Below are 23,032 nucleotides of genomic sequence, written 5' to 3'. Positions count from 1 at the left end.
TAAGTGGTTAGGATCTGGAATGTGCTGCCTGAGAGTGTGGTGGAGGCAGGTTTAATCAAGACTTTCAAGAGGGAATTGGATTATTATCTGAAAAAGAAGAATGTGCAGGGGTGTGGTGAGAGGCGGGGGGTGGGGGGGGGGGGGGGGGGGGGGGGATTGGAATTAGGTGCATTGTTCAAACGGAGAGCTACCGCAGATGGGATACTTTCATTCTGTGCTGTAACAATTCTGTGATTAATTGCTGGGATAAATCCTGAATCAGAATATTAAAATCTGTTCGGAAGAGTGATTAATTGCTGGGATAAATCTTGAATCAAAATATTAAGATCTGTTCGGTAGAGAAACCTAACGACTATGATCAATTTGGAGAGCAAAGGTATTCCCCCAACTGCTTTTTCTCCACTGCCAATCAGCTCCGTAAACCTCATTTCACTGCCCGTTCCCCCAACACCCCTAAAAGCAATTGCAAATAGATTGTGGATTTGTTTGCATCAAAAATAGGGACTACTGGCTAACAAGAAAAGGTAAAGGTATAATGGGATTAAAGGAAGAGGCTTATAATGATGCGAAAAAGAGGAATAAGCCTGAGGAGTGAGGAGAAAAAAAGGCCAAAGTTATTTGATAGTACAGAATTGGGAGTATTGCTAGAAAAAGGAGACATGCCAAAACTTTGTGTTGCACTCAACAGGACTCTTTGCAAGAATACCAATATAAGAGGAAAACAACAATTTATACTGCATGCGAGGAGGGTGCTGATTGGTTGACAAGTGGACTCTGATTGGTGGAGCTTTTGCCATGAAAAATGCGCTTGATAGTCACTGACTGACCGTTATCTATCAATCAGTGTTTAAAATTTAAACCGGGCAGTATGACCCTGATTGTTCTTGACATTGCCTTGAGGAATGAATCAGCGAATGGCTTTCATTTATTGTTTAGCTGAAACAGGCGCAATGTGTGTATATGTTCATTCTTGCTGTCTGCAAAGAACAGGCCCTGTTTATTCATATATTTTGCTTCTAGTACATGTAAATGCACCACACTCTGAGCCTTCCTGACCATCTTAAATTGGTTATCAGCCTAATTCTTATCACACTGCGGATTATTTCAAAAATGCCCAATCACAGAATCACAACTAATGTTGGACACTGTTTTCGGTTTTGGTAGCATGGACTGGTTGGGCATAGCCTGTACCTTGCCTATTGCAAACAGTGGCTGGACATGTTGTTTGATACAATCCGCCAGTCTTTGGGGTGTGCGGTCTACATACCTAGCAGCACACTGGCATCAAAATCTATATACTGCATTACTCATTTGTATGAAAAGCGGACATCTTTTTGGCTTGGCGGTAGCACCCTGTTAGTGGTGAACACCACTCGTGTTGCTACTGCGCATTAGCAATGTGACAGCTAGCTTCCCCCGTTGCTCAGAATTTCGACCCTGAAAAGTGCTCAGTCTATCTTAGATTACCTTGGAAGGACAAAGCAGTCAGTACACTCTTTTCATACAGTATAAATTGTTGTTTTCCGCTTATTATGGTCTTCTTACGAAATGTCCTGATGAGTGCAAAACGAGAAGCTTCGATGTCTCTCTTGCAGCAATACTCAAATTAATGAAGAAAAAACATTGAGAGAAAACTAGCAAGCGATATAAAAACAGATTGTAAAAACTTCTAAGTTTGTAAAAATGGAAGAGATGAGCAAAGGTAAATATGGGGGCCCCTGAGAGGCAGAGACATGAAAAATTATAATTGGCAATAAGAAATGGCAGAGACATTAAAATTTGATAACTTCGTACCTACATATTAGAAGACAAAAAAAGATATTTTGGAAGTAGTGGCAGGCCATGGGTCCTAATGAGAACGAGGAAATTGGGGATATTAATTTTTTTAAATAGCGCTGGTGAAATTAAGCAGGCTTAACTTTGACAAATCCCCTGGACCTGATGGCCTACATCTTGGTGTTTTAAAAGAGATAACTAAGAATAGTGAATACATTGGCTTTAATTTTCCACAATTGCCTAGATTCTAGAACAGTTGCTCTGGATTGGAAGGTAGCAAACATAACCCTGCTATTCCAGGAAGTAGGAAGAGAGAAAACCAATGTCTATAAGTCACTGAACCAGTGTCAGGGAAAATGCCAGAATATATTAGAGATGTTGTACTACTCCTATCATGTGCACAGATGAACAGCTGGATGTCAAATTTGAAATTCTTCAGCCAGTCCAGCCTCCTCATCAGCTTGGTGCGGGGCAGTGAGGCTGCCACTGAAGCACAGTTCTGGGCACTTGTCAATTATATGCACCATGGTTTGCACTTCGTCACAGTTGCACAGGGGTGAGTCACCGTGACCCCAATAGAAGAGTTTGTTGCAGCAGAGTCCGACTCCAGTGTGAAACCTGTTCAGTTTAACTTGTTGCCGCGTGGGAGGTCGAAGCCTCGGACCCCTCCCCATTTTTCTCAGACACAGCGCCAGCTCAATCCACCAATTGAAGTTCTAATTATTCTTGGATCTAAATTCCCTCGAGGTTTCACCCTCCTTAGCTCTCTATCCTCCAGTATGACATTCACCCTTCCAACTCTAGCCCTGTGCATGTTACCCTGTCACCCAATTTCACTCACCGTTAATAGGTTCAGTTGCCTAACTCCAGTTTCCTGGGATTCCCTTTTTAAACCTTGCCACCACTGCATTTCCTGTTTTCTAGAAAATAATTCTTAAAATCCTTAGGATTTTATTTGTCTTAAGCTGCAATGTACCTCGGTACATTTTGGAAAAATGTTCTTTACTTAAATTGTAAAGAATACTTTTGCTGGAATAGCACCACAGCAAAAGGCATATGAAAGTTAGGAGACCCAAGAACATAAAACTAGTCCCTTTTTAAAAATAGCACAATTGTAATATGTTAAGTTTGATGCAAAACATTGAATACTTTTAGAGATCAGGGGCGAAATTCTCCCGAAACGGCGCGATGTCCGCTGACTTGCGCCCAAAACGGCGCCAATCAGGCGGGCATCGCGCCGCCCCAAAGGTGCGGAATGCTCCACATCTTTGGGGGCCGAGCCTCAACATTGAGGGGCTAGGCCGACGGCGGAGGAATTTCCGCCCCGCCAGCTGGCGGAAACGGCCTTTGTTGCCCCGCCAGGTGGCGCGGAAATGACATCCCCGGGCGGCGCATGCGCGGGAGCATCAGCGGCCGCTGACAGTTTCCCACGCATGCGCAGTGGAGGGAGTCTCTTCCGCCACCGCCATGGTGGAGACCGTGGCGGAAGGGAAAGAGTGCCCCCACGGCACAGGCCTGCCCGTGGATCGGTGGGCCCCGATCGCGGGCCAGGCCCACCGTGGGGGCACCCCCCGGGGCCAGATCGCCCCGCGCCCCCCCCCAGGACCCCGGAGCCCGCCCACGCTGCCTTGTCCCGCCGTTCAAAAGGTGGTTTAATCCACGCCGGCAGGACAGGCAATTTATCGGCGGGAATTCGGCCCATCCGGGCCGGAGAATCGAGCGGGGGGGCCCGCCAACCGGCGCGGCCCGATTCCCGCCCCCGCCAAATATCTGGTACCGGAGACTTCGGCAACCAGCGGGGGCTGATTCACGGCAGCCCCCGGCGATTCTCCAACCCGGGGGGGGGGGGGTCGGAGAATGACGCCCCAGACTTTCATTTGAAAAAGAATTGCTCTCCCCTTGTGTTTTATCTTCCCTCGTCCACTCTCAAACCCAGAAATGTTCAAGATTGAGAGGGTAAAATGCCTTTCAAATTCAATTCCACTGCTTAATTAGTTTCCTGGATGCTAGCATTGAATGTGTGATTGCAGCTTCAGAATCAACATTAGTCGAACCTTGCAGCTTCAGAACTTGAGTTTTCCCTTCAGCTGAGTGAAGTGGCCAGCACATATTTATGAACATGTCACTAACCACGCTGTTCTGTGTTCCTGTAGGATGTTTGGGTCAGGGAGAGAGCACAATTTCACACGTCCGAATGAAAAGGGAGAGTACGAGGTGGCAGAAGGAATCAGCTCTACAGTGTTTCGAGCTATTTTGGTGAGTTTATAATATTGAAACAAACGGCAAGTAAATGTTATGTCATGGAACAGACTCTTGTGGCTGGTCTGCGGCAACTTTATTGAGCGTGGGATAATTTGAAGAAAATTAAATTTAGGCTATTATTACTTGAGAATATGTTTTAAAGCAGAAGAAGTAGCTGATTACTTACACCAGTTGTATACGAGTGAATAAAATCTGATCTTTTGGTTGATTGGCAAGCATTTATTCATATTCATTAGCAGTGTTTAATTTCAAGAACAATTTTAAAATAGCTTGGAGTCAATAGAAGAGCAATACCCTGATCAAAAATAAACTCAAGGGTTGACTTCTAAACCATCTATTAACAGCCTTCGAGCGTCTTTGCATAATTTTCTTTTGGTCCTATGTTCAAGCAGCTCTTAATAAATCAATAGAAACGCAGAGGGGTTTCTGCTGTAGGGTCGATTTTATGGTGTTGAATAATGCAGCTCCATCTGTTCCATCTGGCATGTTGAAGATATTTATTGTGTTACTGGGGAATTAACGACTGACTTGTTAACCTGTTTTTTTCCCCACTTCCTGCATAGAAATCTATATTTTGCAACATCAAAAGCTACTAAAGAAAACAGAGACTGTTTCTGTTTCAGAGAGGCGAGGGGACAAAAATATGTTTAGTTGTTATCAGAGATAGGATTTTACACTCTATACTTACTTTGCCAAGCCCATTTCATTTCCTAACTGCGGAATTTGAAGATGCACAATGTTGGAAAAACATGGTCTTGGTTCATTCCCAGTTTCAGATGCTGACTTGCCTCCTGGGTATTGTTGTTGCTTTCTGATTAATCTAATCTTCTAAACCAGGTGCTGCTCTGTGGGGTGGGGGGGGGGGGGGGGGGGGGGGGGGGGGCATTTTTCCGACTTTCAGTGAGTTCCTTGTATATTCACTTAAAAACTAATGACAGCGGCTATCACTGGAAAGTAGATTTTCCTTTTTTTTATTCACTCGGGAGGTGAGCATTGGATTAATGACAAGGCCAGTGTTTATTTCCCACCCTCTGAAAGCTCTTGACAAGCTGAGCCATTGCGTGAAAATGCTGCAGTTGATAAGGTGATAGTGCTGTTCGGTAGGGTGCTCCAGGATTTTGATCCAGTGACAATGCAGGGAGGACGATGTATTTTCAAGTCATAAGGAAATTGGAGCAGGTATAGGCCATACAGCCCCTTGACAGCTCTGCTATCAAATAAGATTGTGGCTGATCTTTGGTTTCAACTCCACTCTCCTAATGTCAAATACCATCCTATCGCTCAGAATCAATCAGTTGAAGCCTTGGAAATATTCAAATACTGAACATTTACAGCCATCTAAATTAAAGCATTTCAAAGATTCGCAATCCTCCAAAGTGGCCGACCCCTTATCCTTAGATTGTGCTTTGTAGTTCTGGACTCTCCAGACAGCAGAAACAGCCTCAACATTTGCCCTTTGGACCTCTCGGAATCTTTTTTTTTTAATAAACATTTTATTGAGGTATTTTTTGGTATTATAACAACAACACAATAAACAATGTACATGAAACATAGTGCAAAAGCCGTCTCCCTCCCTTACAGGTCCCTCCTTTATTAACCCCCTACTCTAAGCTAAACTAAACCCCCCCTCTTCTACTGACGATTAATTTTCCGCGAAGAAGTCGACGAACGGTTGCCAACTCCAGGCGAGCCCTAACAGTGACCCTCTCAAGGCAAACTTGATTTTCTCCAAACAGAGAAAGCTAGCCATGTCCGATAGCCAGGTCTCCGACTTTGGGGGCTTTGAGTCCCTCCAAGCTAATAATATCCGTCTCCGGGCTACCAGGGAAGCAAAGGCCAGAACGTCTGCCTCTTTCTCCTCCTGGATTCCCGGGTCTTCTGACACCTCGACAATCACCACCTCTGGACTCAGCGCCACCCTTGTTTTTAACACCGTGGACATGACATCTGCAAACTCCTGCCAAAATCCCCTAAGCGTCAGACATGCCCAGAACATATGGACATGGTTCGCTGGTCCTCCCGCACATTTTGCACACCTGTCTTCCACCCCAAAGAATCTGCTCATCCGGGCCACTGTCATGTGAGCCCGGTGCACGACCTTAAATTGTATCAGGCTGAGCCTGGCACAAATTGCGGACGCGTTGACTCTACTCAATGCGTCCGCCCATAGACCATCCTCTATCCTCCCAACTCCTCCTCCAACTTGCCCTTCAGCTCCTCGGTCTGCATCTCCTCTGACCCCATAAGTTCCTTGTAGATGTCTGAGATGCTCCTTTCTCCTACCCACCCTCTGGAAACTACCCTGTCCTGAATCCCCCTTAGCGGTAGGAGTGGGAAGGTTGACACCTGTTTACGTAGGAAGTCTTGCACCTGCAGATACCCAAATTTGTTTCCCCTCGCCAACCCAAACTTCTCCTCCAGCGCCCTGATACTCGGAAAGCTCCCCTCTATAAACATATCCCCCATCCTCTCAATCCCTGCTCTCCGCCATATCCGGAACCCCCCATCTATACTTCCCGGGGCAAACCGGTGATTATTACAGATTGGGGACCAGACCGATGCTCCCACATGTCTCCTCCACTGTCCCCAGACTCTCGGGGCTGGTGGAGTACCGTGCTGGCGGGAACGGCAGAGGTGCAATTACCAACGCCCCCAAATTGGTGCCCTTGCATGAAGCCGCCTCAATATGCTCCCATGCCGACCCCTCCCCCACCACCCACTTCCTGATCATGGCTATATTCGCCGCACAGTAATAGTTACTAAAATTTGGCAGCGTCAGCCCGCCCACTCCCCGACTCTGCTCAAGCATTACCTTACACGCGGGATCTTGCCTGCCCAAACAAAGCCAGAGATCACTTTGTTGACCCATTTAAAAAAGGACCGCGGAATAAAGATGGGTGGTGACATTGAAACACGAACAGGAATCTCGGGAGGACCATCATTTTCACCGCCTGCACCCTCCCAGCTAGTGACAACGGGAGCGTGTCCCAACCGAAAATCGTCCTTAATTTGGTCTACTAGCCGGGCCAGATTTAATTTATGCAGCCGGTCCCATTCCCGTGCCACTTGAATGCCTAGGTAACTCAAGCTTCCCCCTACTAATCTAAACGACAGCTCCCCCAATCGCCCCTCCTGTCCCCTCGCCTGGATCGGAAACATCTCACTTTTCCCCATATTTGGCTTATACCCCGAAAACCGGCCAAATTCCCCTAGAATCCTCATGATTTCTTCCATCCCCTCTAAAGGGTCCGATACATACAGAAGCAGGTCGTCTGCATAGAACGAGACTCTGTGCTCCACCCCCCCCGGACCAGTCCGTTCCAGCCCCTTGAGGCTCTCCGAGCAATTGCCAACGGCGCTATAGCTAGCGCGAACAACAGTGGGGAGAGGGGGCATCCCTGTCTCGACCCCCGGTGCAGTCTAAAATAGTCCGATGTTGTCCTATTCGTCCGTACACTTGCCACAGGAGCCTGATACAGCAACCTGACCCAGTCAATAAAGTCCCGCCCAAATCCGAACCGTCCCCAGTACCTCCCACAGATAATCCCATTCTACCCGATCAAAAGCCTTTTCTGCACCCATTGCGATCACAACCTCCACCTCCCTACCTTCCGGGGGCATCATGATCACATTTAACAGCCTTCTTACATTTGCCACCAACTGCCTGCCCTTAACAAACCCCGAATGGTCCTCCCCAATAACGTCTGGAACACAATCCTCAATCCTGGAGGACAAAATTTAGGTCAGTAATTTAGCATCCACATTCAACAGGGATATCGGCCTGTAGGACCCACACAGCTCCGGGTTCTTCTCCCGCTTCAGAATCAGCGAAATCGTGGCCTGTGACATCGTCGGGGGCAGCACCCCTCTTTCCCTTGCCTCATTGAACATCCTCATCAACACCGGTCCCAATATCCCAGAGAACATTTTATAAAACTCCACTGGGTACCCGTCCGGCCCCGGGGCTTTACCCGCCTGCATGGCCTTCAGACCCGATCGGGGCTCCCAGCCCTTCCACCTGCTCCCCGTCCACCTTTGGGAAATTCAGCCCCCCCCCCCCCCCCCCCCCCCCAAGACGTGCCTCATCCCCTCTGGCCCCGTACGGGATTCCGACCTATACAGCCTACTGTAGAAATCCCTAAACGCCTTATTCACCCCTGCTGAATCTCCAACCAGGTTCCCATCTCCATCATTTACTTTCCCTATCTCCCTGGCTGCCTCCTTCTTTATAAGCTGCTGTGCAAGCATTCTGCTGGCCTTCTCTCCATACTCATAGATCGCCCCCTCCACTGCCCTCCATGTGGTTAATAAGCCGAACTCCGCCTGTAGCCTCCGCCGTTCCCTTAAAAGCCCTGCCTCTGGGGTCTCCGCATACCTCCTATCGATCTGTAGTATCTCCTTAACCAGTCGGTCCTGTCTCTGCCCTGTCTACCTTCACCCCTGTGGGCTCGTATCGAGATCAGCTCCCCTCTAATCACCGCCTTCAGTGCGTCCCAGACTACCGGTTCTGAAATTTCCCCCGTGTCGTTGACCTGCAGGTAGTTCCAAATACATTTCCTCAGCAGCTTGCACACTAACACATCTAACCTCCATTGCGGGCGCTGGTTACTTTCTTTACTAACCTGCAGGTCAACCCAGGTGCGGTGCATGGTCTGAGATTGTGATCGCCGAGTACCCCGTATCCACCACCCCTGCCAGTAAGGCCCTGCTCAAAATGAAGAAATCGATCCGGGAGTACACTTTGTGCATGTGTGAGTAGAAGGAGAACTCCCTTCACCCTCGGCAGTCCAAATCTCCATGGATCCACCCCCCCATCTGCTCCATGAACTTTTAGTTCCTTCGCCATTGCTGCCCACTTTGCCCGTTTCGAGCTTGACCGGTCCAGGTCAGGGTCAATAACTGTTGAAGTCCCCTCCCATGACCAACCTGTGCAAGTCCAGGCCCGATATCTTCCCCAGCATCCTCTTTATAAACTCCACATCATCCCAATTTGGCGCATACACATTTACTAACGCCACCTGCAACCCCCTCCAGTTTCCCACTGACCATAATGTACCGGCCTCCCACATTGGAGACTATTCTACCTGCCTCAAACACCAGCCGCTTATTGATCAGGATCGCGACCCCACTAGTCTTTGAGTCTAGTCCCGAGTGAAGACCTGACTGACCCAGCCCTTTCCTCAATCTAATCTGGTCAGTTACTCTAAGGTGTGTCTCTTGCAACATTGCCATGTCCGCCTTCAGTCCCCCTCAGATGCGCGAACACACGTGCCCTCTTGACCGGCCCATTTAACCCTCGAACATTCCAAGTGATCAGCCTAGTTGGGGGGGCTCATTGCTCCCCCCCCCTTCGCCGATCAGCCATCCCCTTTTTTGGGCCTGCCTCCAGCCCATGCTCCGCGACTCCACCGGCCCGCCCCCAGGCAGCCTCCGCCCCCAACCTCCTCTCTGTCCCTTGGCCCAAGTCCCTCCCTCGTCAGCAAAAACATTTCCCCCCTTCTCCCCCCCAGTAACAACACTCTGTAACCCAACCCCTTTGATAAACCGAAACATATGCAGACCCCTCACTGGCTTCTGTGAGCTAGCCCGCCCAGCTCGCTTGGTGACCCCCCATCCCTGGTGCCGGATAGTCTCCCACCTATTGTCGTTTCCCCCCCCCCCCCCACATACAAACATATTCCAACATCAAAACAATCCCCACACAATTGCCCCGTCAGAAAAACACCAAATTCTAAAACAAGCACACCTCCATCCCCCAACAGTGCAAATGAAAACCTTAACTCACTCAGCTCTGCCGCTGGTCCCAAAATCAATACAGAAGGCATTACAAACAGCTTCCACAAAACGAAAAACTTTAAAAAAAAAATATATATATATTTTATTCAAATTTTTTGGCCAAACAAAACAATACAAAGGTTTTCCTTTTAACAACAATAAAACAGTATAAATAACAGTGGCCGTTTTAACAAATAAATAAATTAATATATAAACTAAATGGCAACTGCCATATCAAAAATAACTCTCCAAAAATAAAATCAAACAATCCAATATACATAACCTAGTACAAATATCTATACACAAACATCCCTGAGGACCCGCCCGGGCCCTCCCCCCTCCCCCCCTGGGTTGCTGCTGTTACATTCCCATTTCCTTTTTCGTTCTGCGAGGTAGTCAATGAACGGTTGCCACTGCCTGGTGAACCCTTGAGCCGAACCCCTTAGTGCGAACTTTATCCGTTCTAGTTTTATAAACCCTGCCATGTCATTTATCCAGGTCTCCACGCCCGGGGGTTTGGCTTCCTTCCACAATAAGCAATATCCTTCGCCGGGCTACTAGGGACACAAAGGCCAAGACATCAGCCTCTTTCGCCTCCTGTACTCCCGGCTCTTCTGCAACCCCGAATATAGCCAACCCCCAGCCTGGCTCGACCCGGACCCCCACCACCTTCGAAAGCACCTTTGCCACCCCCACCCAGAACCCCTGCAGTGCCGGCATGACCAAAACATGTGCATGTGGTTTGCTGGGCTTCTCGAGCATCTCCCACAACTATCCTCTACCCCCGAAAAATTTACTGAGCCTTGCTCCGGTCATATGCGCCCTGTGCAAAACCTTGAATTGTATCAGGCTTAGCCTGGCGCACGAGGATGACGAGTTTACCCTACGTAGGGCATCAGCCCACAGCCCCTCCTCAATCTCTTCCCCCAGCTCTTCTTCCCATTTCCCCTTCAGCTCATCCACCATGATCTCCCCCTCGTCCCTCATTTCCCTGTAGATATCCGACACCCTACCATCCCCCACCCATGTCCCTGAGATCACTCAATCTAGAATCTCCTGCATTGGGAGCTGCGGGAATTCCCTCACCTGCTGCCTCGCTAAAGCCCTCAGTTGCATGTATCAAAATTCGTTCCCTTGGGCAACCCCTATTTTTCCGTCAGCGCGCCCAGACTTGCAAACGTCCCGTCTACGAACAGATCTCTCAGTTGCACAACCCCAGCTCTCTGCCATGCTCCAAATCCCCCATCCATTCTCCCCGGGACAAACCTATGGTTATTTCTTATCGGGGACCGCACCGAGGCTCCCGTCCTTCCCCCATGTCGTCTCCACTGCCCCCAAATTTTTAGTGTTGCCACCACCACTGGACTTGTGGTGTATTTCTTCGGGGAGAACGGCAACGGCGCCGTCACCATTGCTTGTAGGCTGGTTCCCTTGCAGGACGCCATCTCCAATCTCTTCCACGCCGCTCCCTCCCCTTCTCCCATCCACTTACACACCATTGAAATATTGGCGGCCCAGTAGTATTCACTTAGGCTCGGTAGTGCCAGCCCCCCCCCCCTATCCCTGCTACGCTGCAAGAACCCCCTCCTCACTCTCGGGGTCTTCCCGGCCCACACAAAACTCATGACACTTTTCTTAATTCTCTTGAAAAAAGCCTTTGTGACCATCACCGAAAGGCACTGAAACACAAAGAGGAATCTCGGGAGGACTACCATTTTGACCGCCTGCATTCTACCCACCAGTGACAGGGGCACCATGTCCCATCTCTTAAAATCCTCCTCCATCTGTTCCACCAATCTTGTTAAATTAAGCCTATGTAAGGTTCCCCAACTCCTGGCTATCTGAATCCCTAAGTAGCGGAAATCTCATGTTACCTTCCTCAGCGGTAAGTCATCTATTCCCCTGCTCTGCTCCCCCGGATGCACCACAAACAACTCACTCTTACCCATATTCAATTTGTACCCCGAAAATTCCCCAAACTCCCTGAGTGTCTGCATTATCTCAGGCATCCCCTCCAGTGGGTCCGCAACATACAGCAATAAATCATCTGCATACAAGGATACCCGGTGTTCTTCTCCTCCCCTCCACTTCCTGGAGCCCCTCAGTGCTATGGCCAGGGGCTCAATCGCCAATGCAAACAGTAACGGAGACAGGGGACACCCCTGCCTCGTCCCTCTATGGAGACGGAAGTAATCAGACCTCTGTCTATTCGTGACCACGCTCGCCACCGGGGCCCTATACAGCAGCTGTACCCATCCGATATACCCTTCTCCAAAACCAAATCTCCTCAGCACCTCCCACAGATAATCCCACTCCACTCTGTCGAATGCTTTCTCGGCGTCCATCGCCACCACTATCTCCGCCTCCCCCTCTGGTGGGGGCATCATCATTACCCCTAGCAACCTCCGTATGTTCGTGTTCAGCTGTCTTCCCTTAATGAACCCAGTTTGATCCTCGTGGACCACCCCCGGGACACAGTCCCCTATCCTCGTCGCTATCACCTTGGCCAGGAGCTTAGCATCTACATTTAAAAGGGAAATGGGCCTGTAGGACCCACACTGCAGCGGGTCTTTTTCCTTCTTCAAAAGGAGCGATATCGTTGCCTCCGACATAGTCGGGGGCAGCTGCCCCCTTTCCCTAGCCTCATTAAAGGTTCTCGTCAAAAGCGGGGCCAGTAGGTCCATAAACTTCCTATAAAATTCCACCGGGAATCCGTCCGGTCCCGGGGCCTTCCCCGCCTGCATGCTCCCAATCCCTTTTACCACCTCCTCCGTCTCAATCTGTGCTCCCAGTCCAGCCCTCTCCTGCTCCTCCACCTTAGGGAATTCCAGCTGATCCAAGAAACACATCATTCCCTCCTTCCCTTCCGGGGACTGAGCCTTATATAACCTCTCATAAAATGCCTTGAACACCCCGTTCACACTCTCCGCTCCCCGTTCCATCTCTCCCTCCTCATCTCTCACCCCACCTATCTCCCTCGCCGCTCCCCTCTTCCTCAATTGGTGGGCCAGTAGCCGACTCGCCTTCTCTCCATACTCATACTGTACACCCTGTGCCCTCCTCCACTGTGCCTCTGCCTTACCCATGGTCAGCAGGTCAAATTCCACATGTAGCCTTTGTCTTTCCCTGTACAGTCCCTCCTCCGGTGCCTCCGCATATTGCCTGTCCACCCTCAAAAGTTCTTTCAGCAATCGCTCCCTTTCTTTACCCTCTTGCTTCCCTTTATGTGCCCTTATGGATATCAGTTCCCCTCTAACCACCGCCTTCAACGCCTCCCAGACCACTCCCACCTGAACCTCTCCATTGTCATTAAGCTCCAAGTACCTTTCGATGCACCCCCTCACCCTTAAACATACCCCCTCATCCGCCAATAAGCCCATATCCATTCTCCAGAGTGGGTGCTGTTCTTTTTCCTCTCCTACCTCCAGGTCTACCCAATGTGGAGCTTGGTCCGAAATAGCTATGACTGTATATTCTGTCCCTGTCACCTTCGTAATCAGTGCCCTTCCCAAGACAAAAAGTCTATCCGTGAGTATACTTTGTGAACATGGGAGAAAAATGAGAACTCCTTACTCCTAGGCCTACTAAATCTCCAGGGGTCTACCCCTCCCATCTGCTCCATGAAGTCCTTGAGCACCCTGGCCGCTGCCGGCCTCCTCCCGGTCCTGGACCTCGACCGGTCCAGCCCTGGATCAAGCAGCGTATTGAAGTCTCCCCTCATTACCAACTTTCCCGCCTCCAGGTCCGGGATACGTCCCAACATAAGCCTCATAAAATTTGCATCATCCCAGTTCGGGGCGTATACGTTCACCAGAACCACCGCCTCCCCTTGCAATCTGCCACTCACCATCACATATCTACCCCCACTATCCGCCACTATGGTCTTTGCCTCAAACAGTACTCATTTCCCCACGAAGATAGCCACCCCCCTGTTCTTCGCATCTAAACCCGAATGAAACACCTGTCCCACCCATCCTTTACATAGTCTGACCTGGTCTATCAGTTTCAGATGCGTCTCCTGCAACATAACCACATCTGCCTTTAATTTCTTTAGGTGTGCGAGTACCCGTGCCCTTTTAATCGGCCCGTTCAGCCCTCTCACGTTCCACGCGATCAGCCGGGTTGGGGGGCTCTTTACCCCCCCCCCCCCCCCCCCTTGTCGACTAGCCATCCCCTTTTTTAACCCAGCTCCTCACCCGGTTCCCATGTACCCGTGTATCCCCTCGACGGCGCCCTCCCGCCTCGACCACCCCATCCCATAAGAGCTCCCCCTTCTCCTTAGCAGCAGCAACCCAGTTAACCCCCCCGCCCCCCCCCCCCTCCGCTAGATCCCCCTCTAGCGTAGCTGCACCCCCCATGTTGCTCCCAGAAGTCAGCGAACTCTGGCTGACTTCAGCTTCCCCCCCTTGTCCTCGGCCCCCACTGTGCGAGGCCCCCTCCTTCCTGCGTCCCTGTTCCCGCCATAATTACCATAGCGCGGGAACAAAGCCCGCGTTTCCCACTCGGCCCCGCCCCTAATGGCCGGCGCCCACAGTTCCTCATACTCTCTCTCTCTTCCACATGTTTTGGGGGGGGGGGGGGGAGAGAAAAGTTACAGGATCGCAAAATTAACAAATTGAAAAATCATCCCCCCCCCCCCTTTTTCCTCGCCCCCACATAATCACCCCACCACTTTGTCCCAAAAGTTCTTTCTCTCGCCAGACTATTCCAGCTTCTCGTCCACAATGAATGTCCACGCCTCTTCTGCCGTCTCAAAGTAGTGGTGCTTCCCTTGGTGTGTGACCCACAATCTTGCCGTTTGCAACATTCCAAACTGGATCTTCTTTTTGTGAAGCACCGCCATAGCCCGATTAAAACTTGCCCTCCTTCTCGCCACCTCCGCACTCCAATCCTGGTATACGCGGATTACCGCGTTCTCCCACCTACAGCTCCGAGTTTTCTTCGCCCATCTGAGGACCGTCTCTCTGTCATTGTAGCGGAGAAACCTCACCACTATAGCTCGAGGTATTTCTCCAGCCTTCGGTCTTCGCGCCAAAACTCGATAAGCTCCCTCCACCTCCAAAGGGCCCGTCGGGGCCTCCGATCCCATTAGCGAGTGAAGCATCGTGCTCACATACGTCCCGACATCCGCCCCTTCTGCGCCTTCGGGAAGACCCAGAACTCTTAAATTCTTCCTCCTCGAATTATTCTCCAGTACTTCCAGCCTTTCCCCACACCTTTTGTGCTGTGCCTCGTGCGTCTCTGTCTTCGCCACCAGGCCCTGTATTTCGTCTTCATTTTCAGCAGCCTTTGCCTTCACGACCTGAAGCTCCAGCACTTGGGCCTTCTGCTCCTCCTTTAGCCCTTCAATCGCCTGTAATATCGGGGCCAACAGCTCCTTCTTCAACTCCTTTTTCAGCTCTTCCACACAGCGCCACAGGAACTCTTGTTGGTCCGGGCCCCATAACAAACGACCACCTTCCGACGCCATCTTGCTTTGAGCTTCCCTTCCTTGCCGCTGCTCCAGAGGATCCTCCGCAATCCGGCCGCTATCCTCTCCCTTATCCAAGCGTGTACGGGGGGATTCCCTTCTGGTTTACCGCACAGTGTTTTTGGCCGTTTAAATTGCCATTGGGGCTCCTATTAAGAGCCCAAAAGTCCGTTCCAACGGGACCTGCCGAAACGTGCGACTTAGCTGGTCATCGCCGCACCCGGAAGTTCCAAAACTTTTGTTTTTAAAGAACAGAGAAACCAAAAGAAAAAAAAAACACGAATGCTGCAGCAAAGTTCAAAAGTTCTCAGTCCGCCACCAGTCCTTTCCTTTTCACGAAGTCCAGCGCGTCCTCAGGCGACTCAAAATAAAAGTGCTGTTCCTCGTACGTGACCCAGAGAGGGGCGGGCCGGATACAACAGTCCGAACATCACCTTTTTCTTAAAAAGGATCGACCTAATCTGTTGAAGCCTGCTCTTCTCCTGGCCACCTGCACACTCAGGTCTTGGTAGACCTGCAGGATACTATTGTCCCACTTACAGCTCCGTGTCTGCTTGGCCCACTGTAGAATGTGCTCCTTATCCAAGTACATGCAGAATCTCACCACCATTGCCCTCGGGGGGGGGGGGGGGGGGGTCTCCCGTTCGCGGCTTCCTCGCGAATGCTCTGTCCATCTCCAAGGGTCCGGAGAATGCCCCATCTCCCAGCAGCGTCTCAAACATATCTGCGATGCATGCCCCAGCGTCCGCTCACTTGTATCCCTTTTCACTCCTCGTGTTCACACGGCTTACATTCCCAACCAGCTTTGCATCATCAGCAACCTTGGATACATTACACTTTATCCCTTCCTCCCAAGTTATTATTCATACTCATCATCATGCGTGCTTTGCCTGAAGGCAGGTCCTTGGCTCATGATAGTCTTTCCATATCTCTCTATCATGTGCCAGTAACTTCCTTCAGTTTTCAAGCCATCCAACATTAATTTTCTTGTCCTTACACTCCCTCGTTTACCTTGAAATCTTCCTTCTATAATGTCTTTTACCAGTAGGGGCAGTACGGTGGCCCTGTGATTAGCACTGCTGCATCACGGCGCCGAGGTCCCAGGTTCGATCCCGGCAACTCCGTGTGGAGTTTGCACATTCTCCCCGTCTTTACGTGGGTTTCGTCCCACAACCCAAAAAGATGTGCAGGCTAGGTGGATTGGCCATGCAAAATTGTCCCTTAATTGGAAAAAATGAATTGGGTACTCTAAATTTATAAAATTTAAAAAAAATATCTCTTGCCAGTCTGCTTCCTCTTGAGACGTGCCTTGATCGGTCTCTGCCTTTTCCTATGTAGGTATTAATTGATTTCTGTCCTTTCACCAATCCTAGTCCATGCTAATATATCACCCCAACACCATGAGTCGGTACCTAATCGAATGCCTTTTGAAAATACCACTGGTTCCCACTTATCTATCCTACATATTATATGCTCAAATTAAGTAGATAGATAGGATTTTTCTAAAAACCATGATGGTTCTGTCTAATTATATTGTGATTTTCTAAGTGTTATGGGCTCGGGTTTAGAGAACCCCAAAGTGTATCATGGAATTCACCTGACCCACAACTTTTAATAGATTGTGCTATGGGGAGCACACGGCCCACTCTACAGGTATGGTACAGCAGAAATGGAAAAATATTTTTTAAAGCAAAACAATGTTTATTCTATGAACTCAAGTTAACCTTTTAAAACATACAGTAAACATCTTAGCAACCATCAATTTAAATACAACCCCCAAAGAATACAACGCTAAGTAATCCTTAATAACTTCCCAAACAACATCCAGAAGCCAAAAGAAACACCTTTTAACAAAAGCACATTAGGTTTACATTCACTACTGAGAACATTTATAATTCTGAATTTACCAAATGATCAAGAGATAGTCTTTTGATGGCAGAGAGAACAGCAGTACACTTGCTTGGTCTGGCTTCAGCTCCAACACTGAAAACGAAACTAAAACACACCCTGCAGCAAACAGCCTAAACAAAAGTAAAAAGCTGACAGACAGCCCAGCTCCACCCACACTCCGATATCACTGATAAACACCCATTTCTTCAAGGTACCTTTCTTAAACGCCCATTTCTTAAAGGAACATTTCTTAAACACCCATTTCTTAAAGGTACTCTCACATGACATAAGTGCCCTATTACCACTTCCTTGATAACGGAGTCCATCATTTACCCTATGACTTGTGTCAGGCTAATTTGCTTGTATTTCCCTGCTTTCTCTATCTCTCCTTCCTTGAATAATGATGTTACACCTTCTATTGTGGGTCCTTTTGGACCGTTTAAGACACTAGGGAATTTTAGTGGATGCACTGGTCGTGAAAGTACTCGACGAATACTCTCTGTTTATATGTTCCTGTCTCAATTTTTTTGATCTTTTTCTGGTTTCTAAAACTCTTCCACTTCTCAGGCTTGCTAATCTTGACAATAGTATATACTATCTTTAACGAGCCTCAAATGGAGAGTTTACTTCTCAGTTGGATGTGTATCTGTTGGAACCAATGAGATATGTATTTAAATGTTTGCCATTAATTGTCTACCATCATACTTTTTAATCTAATTTCCAAACCTACTATTACCATCTCGCCCCTCATGCCTATATAGTCTGTTTTATTTAAGTTTAAGACTTTAATTTAAGTATGTCACTGAGTGAAATTCATCATATTAAAATCATCCTTCCCCAGAGGAGTCCTTGGTATGAAATTACTAATTAACTATGTCTTACTACACAAGACGAGATCTAAAATAGCCTGTTCCCTGGTTGGATCCATGATGTATTGTTACAGGAAAATGTCTTGAATGCATTACGTGAACTCATCCCCCTCATTACTCATTATTTTGATCTACATGAAGATTAAAGTTTTCCGTGGTTATTGCACTACCGTTGTTACAATCTCTTATTTTATGAACAATCTGTTCAATAATATGGCCACTGGGGTGTTTAATCTACTGTCATCATAGTTTCCTAACTCTTGTTTTTTTCTTATGTTAGGCCTACCAACTCCTCTGCTTCCATCCCCACACTTTCTTCCATATTGTCTGTCTTTTCAAAAGATCAGTATCCTGGCATATTTATTTCTCAACCTTGATCACCACGCAACCACTCAATACTGGCTCTTAAATAAAACCCATTTATCTTTATTTCTGCCACTAAATTCTGTCTTGTTAAGAATGCTTTTGTGCATTCAGATAAAGTACCTTGAGTTTTTTGCCATTTTCCCCTTATTTGACCATATTCACTTGATGCATTATTATCAGTAAAGTCTCTGTCCCTTCTAGTTTAATTGTAGGCCATTGCAACAGAACATCTCCCACTTTCCTAGTACTGATGCTATAGCCCCGTGAATTGAAACCAGTATCTCCCATGCCACTCCTTGAGCTACATGTTCAACTTTCTGATCTGTTTGACCTGTGTCAATTTTCATGTGGTTTAGCTAGTAATCTAGAGATTATCTTTCAGGGTCTGCTTTTTCCATTTGTACCCTAGTTCCTCTACTGCTCTGGACAGAACGTAATTCCTAGTTCTGCTTTTGTTATTGGTTCCTACATGGACCATAGCTGGATCCTCCCTTTAAAATATTCCCCAGAAATTGGGATGTGTCCTTCACAGTTTTCTGAACTCCCAAGTCACTACTGCAAAGAACATTATCTATCCCCTCCTGTTCCCCACCACATTCCATTTTACTCGTACCATTTCAATGTGCTATGATACCATGGTTAATTTGCCCATTCTCCCTGCTGTCTTTGTTCTCAGTGACACAGGTAGGAAACAACTTGTACCTATTGGACAAGGTCAAAGGCAGAGGCTGTTAAATCACTGTATACTGGACCCCCATACCTGTCTGTCACATCTTCTGTCCCTGACTGGTGACCAAATTGAAACTATTACTTAACCCAATCTATGTGATTACCTTGTGGATCAAAGTGTCCAGATAACAGCCACACACACTACTCAGAAGTTCCTGTGTTGCAGATGTGGTTGCTTTGGATCTCACTGGTCTCCTTCAAACCCAACCGGCTACTTTACCTGTTCTGTCACTCTTTCTCTCCTCCCCCCCCCCCCCCCCTTGAGTACCTGCTGGCTCTTGGTAGAGCAATCCAGTCAGTCCCATTACTCATTGTATCCTTCTAGTGTCTAACCAATTTCCTTTTGAAATTATTGATCGTCTCCACTTCCACCACCCTCGAAGGTAACAAATTCCAGATCATTACCGTCTGCTGCAACAATAAAGTTCCTCCACATGTCCTCTAAAAGCTTATATCTGTGTCCCCCTCATCCTTATACCATCAGCTAATGGAAATAAATGTTCTTTGGTACCGTATCTAGTTACCTTATCTAAACCTATCTTGACTCTCCACCAAAGAAAACAACCCCAGCTTCTCCGACCTCGCCTTTTGGCTAGCATCCCTTGCCTCTGAACAGTTTTGGTAAATCTCCATGTCCAGAGCCTTCACATTGTTGCTAAATTGTGTTGAGCAGAAATGGGCACAGTTTTGGTCTAACCAGAGCCTTAAAAAGCTTTTGCTTACAATACCTTTATGATTGCAAATGCTTTGCTAACTATTCTCTCAGTATCTTCTGTAACCTTCAAAGACCTACTATGCACATGAACACCCAGATACCCTATTTTGTTGTTCCTGCTCTTATTTCCACTGCTCTCTATTGCTTGTCCTGCACTTCCAGTGTTCTTACTATTCCTGCTCTTTACCCCAACTGCTCGACAATTAAACCTGTTCTTGGTGGTGTGTAACGGGAAGGTGGTATTCCCATATGCCTGCTGCCTTTTTTCTAGGTTATAAAGACTGGGGCTATGAGATGGGAGGGTTGCCATGGCAAACTGCTAACTTGCATATTTTAGACGGTTGACACTGCAGCCGCAGCATGCCTTACTGCATCCTTTCCCCAGCCAAGCTGTTGCGTTTACCTTTACTGGAGGCGTGTAAATGGCATGTGGCACTGATGATAGACCCGACTTTCAGTCAACCCCAGTGGTAGTGTACAATTAATCTTGGCCATTGAGGACTCCTCTGGAAGAAGACTAGCTGAGGGAAACCGCACCTCGCCATCAAACTTGTAACACCCATAGCGTGCACCCCAAGAGATAAACAAGTAAATCAGGGGCTGGAGACATCTCTTACAAATATATCAACTCTATAAATCTGGCAGTTGTATCCCTCATCTGTTGTGTATGATTTCAAGGAATCAGAAACTTCTTTCCTGGATCATAAGACAATAAAACAATTTGGGCTTTTTCATGCTTGGAGAATTCTTAGTGTCTGCATTTCAAAAGGAACAAGCTCTGATCTCAATCAACGCCTGTTTGCATCTCTTTCTCAGTCTCAAATAACTTTAGACTACTAAATTAGCATTTTTTAAAAAACATACCAATCCCTTATCTTTGTGTTTTCAGACATGATGTTTCACGATTTTTGTGAATATAAAACTATTCCAAAAGCTCTGATTGAAGTGAAGTATATGTTTAAAACATGTTTGTTTTTTGGTTTCCAGTCATTTAGGTCTTTTGTGAGCATGAAAATGTTTTACCGGTGACTGTTTATCTATTATAAAAAATAACCCAGCCTTTAGTTCTACAGCTCTGTTTAATTTAAACTCATCCTGGGGTAAATAACTTCTGAATTTCAGCCACAAATTTCAATTAAAAATACAAGTAAGTCAATCAGAAATGTTACGTCTTAGTGTGCTTTATTATCCTCTTTCTCAACCTGCCATGCCACCTTGAAGTTGTGCAAATCGATTCCCGGATCCCTGTGCTCCTGCACCCCCTTTAGAATTGTAACCTTTCTTTTGGACTGTCCTCCTTCATCCCTCTGATAAAATGTTGTACTTCACACCTTTCCAATAAATTACATCTGCCATGTGCATTCATTCCTGTTCGACCAACCCCTCCATGTACTCTTGAAGTATATCACTGTCCTCCTCAGTTCAAAATACTTCCAAGTTTTGACATCTGCAAATTATGTTTTTCACTCCCAAGTCTAAATTATTGGTTTTAATCAAGAAAAGAACAAAGAAAAATAAAGCACGGGAACAGGCCTTTCGGCCCTCCAAGCCTGTGCCGACCATGCTGCCCGTCTAAACTAAAATCTTCTACACTTCCTGGGTCTGTATCCCTCTATTCCGATCCTATTCATGTATTTGTCAAGATACCCCTTAAATGTCACTATCATCCCTGCTTCCATCACCTCCTCCAGCAGCGAGTTCCAGGCACCCAGTACCCTCTGTGTAAAAAAACTTGCCACGTACATCTCCTCTAAACCTTGCCCCTCGCACCTTAAACCTATGTCCCCTAGTAATTGACCCCTCTACCCTGGGAAAAAGCCACTGACTATCCACTCTGTCTATGCCCCTCATAATTTTGTAGACCTCTATCAGGTCACCCCTCAACCTCTGTTGTTCCAGTGAGAACAAACCGTGTTTATTCAACCGCTCCTCATAGCTAATGTCCTCCATACCAAGTAACATCCTGGTAAATCTCTTCGGCACCCTCTCTAAAGCCTCCACATCCTTCTGGTAGTGTGGCGACCAGAATTGAACACTATACTCCAAGTGTGGCCTAACCAAGGTTCTACACAGCTGCAACCTGACTTGCCAATTCTTATACTCAATGCCCCGGCCAATGAAGGCAAGCATGCCATATGCCTTCTTGACTACCTTCTCCACCTGTGTTGCCTCTTTCAGTGACCGAAAGTGGTGGCCCGAGTCCTGGCCCCTGGGGAGCCCTCTCTATATACCGTCCTCCAGTTCAACATTAGTTAAGCACGCTAATACAAACTAACCATGGAATGTATGACTGGGGCCTGTATTCTTGTTCAGTTATCTCTGCCCTCTAATCCTGCTCTACCTGTAAGCTACAATTGGTCTTCACTTTCAAATGCAGTTTTTCTTAAGAGGAATAACTGGAGCAGGCAGCTTAACAATTCTGGTAAACATCATCTTGGGTATGCTTTTTTAAAATGCAGTTTTCAGCACAATTGCTACTCTGACTGTTATGTAGGGTAATCAATGAACCATTTGTTTAACACTTGAAGATAGCACAGAATCTCCCTTGCCTTTTCAGGTTCTGTACTGATTCAGCTTCAGTTCATTTTTCAACACCTGTCTGTAAATTTTGGATTTTCTTTCAGGATTACTACAAGACTGGTATAATCCGCTGTCCTGATGGGATCTCAATACCTGAACTGAGAGAAGCTTGTGACTACCTTTGCATCTCCTTTGATTACAGTACCATCAAATGCAGAGATCTCAGTAAGTATGTCAACTGTATCTTGGGAAAGTCTTATATTAGTTATCATAAGGAGTCAAAGAATGTGTTTAATAATGGCAAGCTAAGGTCACTCATTGGATAATTATCTGTGCATATGTAGAGAAACACTTGGCTGTTGTAGAGTTGGGAGCTATATGTTTGTAATGTCTCACTTTTATATTAAATGTAAAACCGAGTAAAGATTGATTTCTGGTCTCCACCTTCACAAACTGGCTGTAGCAAGTTTACCGGTGTCATTGAATGATTCTAAAATCTGTTTGCGTGAGTTCTTAAAACATCTCTAGATCTGAAGACCTGGTTCTGAAGTTAGCAATCAATTAAAGGTGCCTATGCACCCCAATCTGGACTGGGAAATGAAAATGAATAAAATGAAAATCGCTTATTGTCACGAGTAGGCTTCAATGAAGTTACTGTGA

The 23,032-nt window shown here is 47.4% G+C and overlaps 1 protein-coding gene across 7 annotated transcripts in view; it reads left to right on the top strand.

Moving 5' to 3' along the window:
• The window catches only part of btbd10b (BTB (POZ) domain containing 10b), a 115,567-nt gene that overhangs the window by 73,764 nt on the left and 18,771 nt on the right, over positions 1 to 23,032 (top strand). For all 7 annotated transcript variants that reach the window (XM_072466195.1, XM_072466190.1, XM_072466193.1 and 4 more), the window contains 2 exons: positions 3,930 to 4,032; positions 22,477 to 22,597. In XM_072466195.1, the coding sequence (XP_072322296.1) occupies positions 3,930 to 4,032; positions 22,477 to 22,597 (224 nt within the window). The remainder of the gene's footprint in view (positions 1 to 3,929; positions 4,033 to 22,476; positions 22,598 to 23,032) is intronic.

The sequence above is a fragment of the Scyliorhinus torazame genome, chromosome 10 (assembly GCF_047496885.1).
Source record: "Scyliorhinus torazame isolate Kashiwa2021f chromosome 10, sScyTor2.1, whole genome shotgun sequence".
Lineage (NCBI taxonomy): Eukaryota > Metazoa > Chordata > Chondrichthyes > Carcharhiniformes > Scyliorhinidae > Scyliorhinus > Scyliorhinus torazame.
This window is presented reverse-complemented; position numbering and strand designations above follow the sequence as displayed.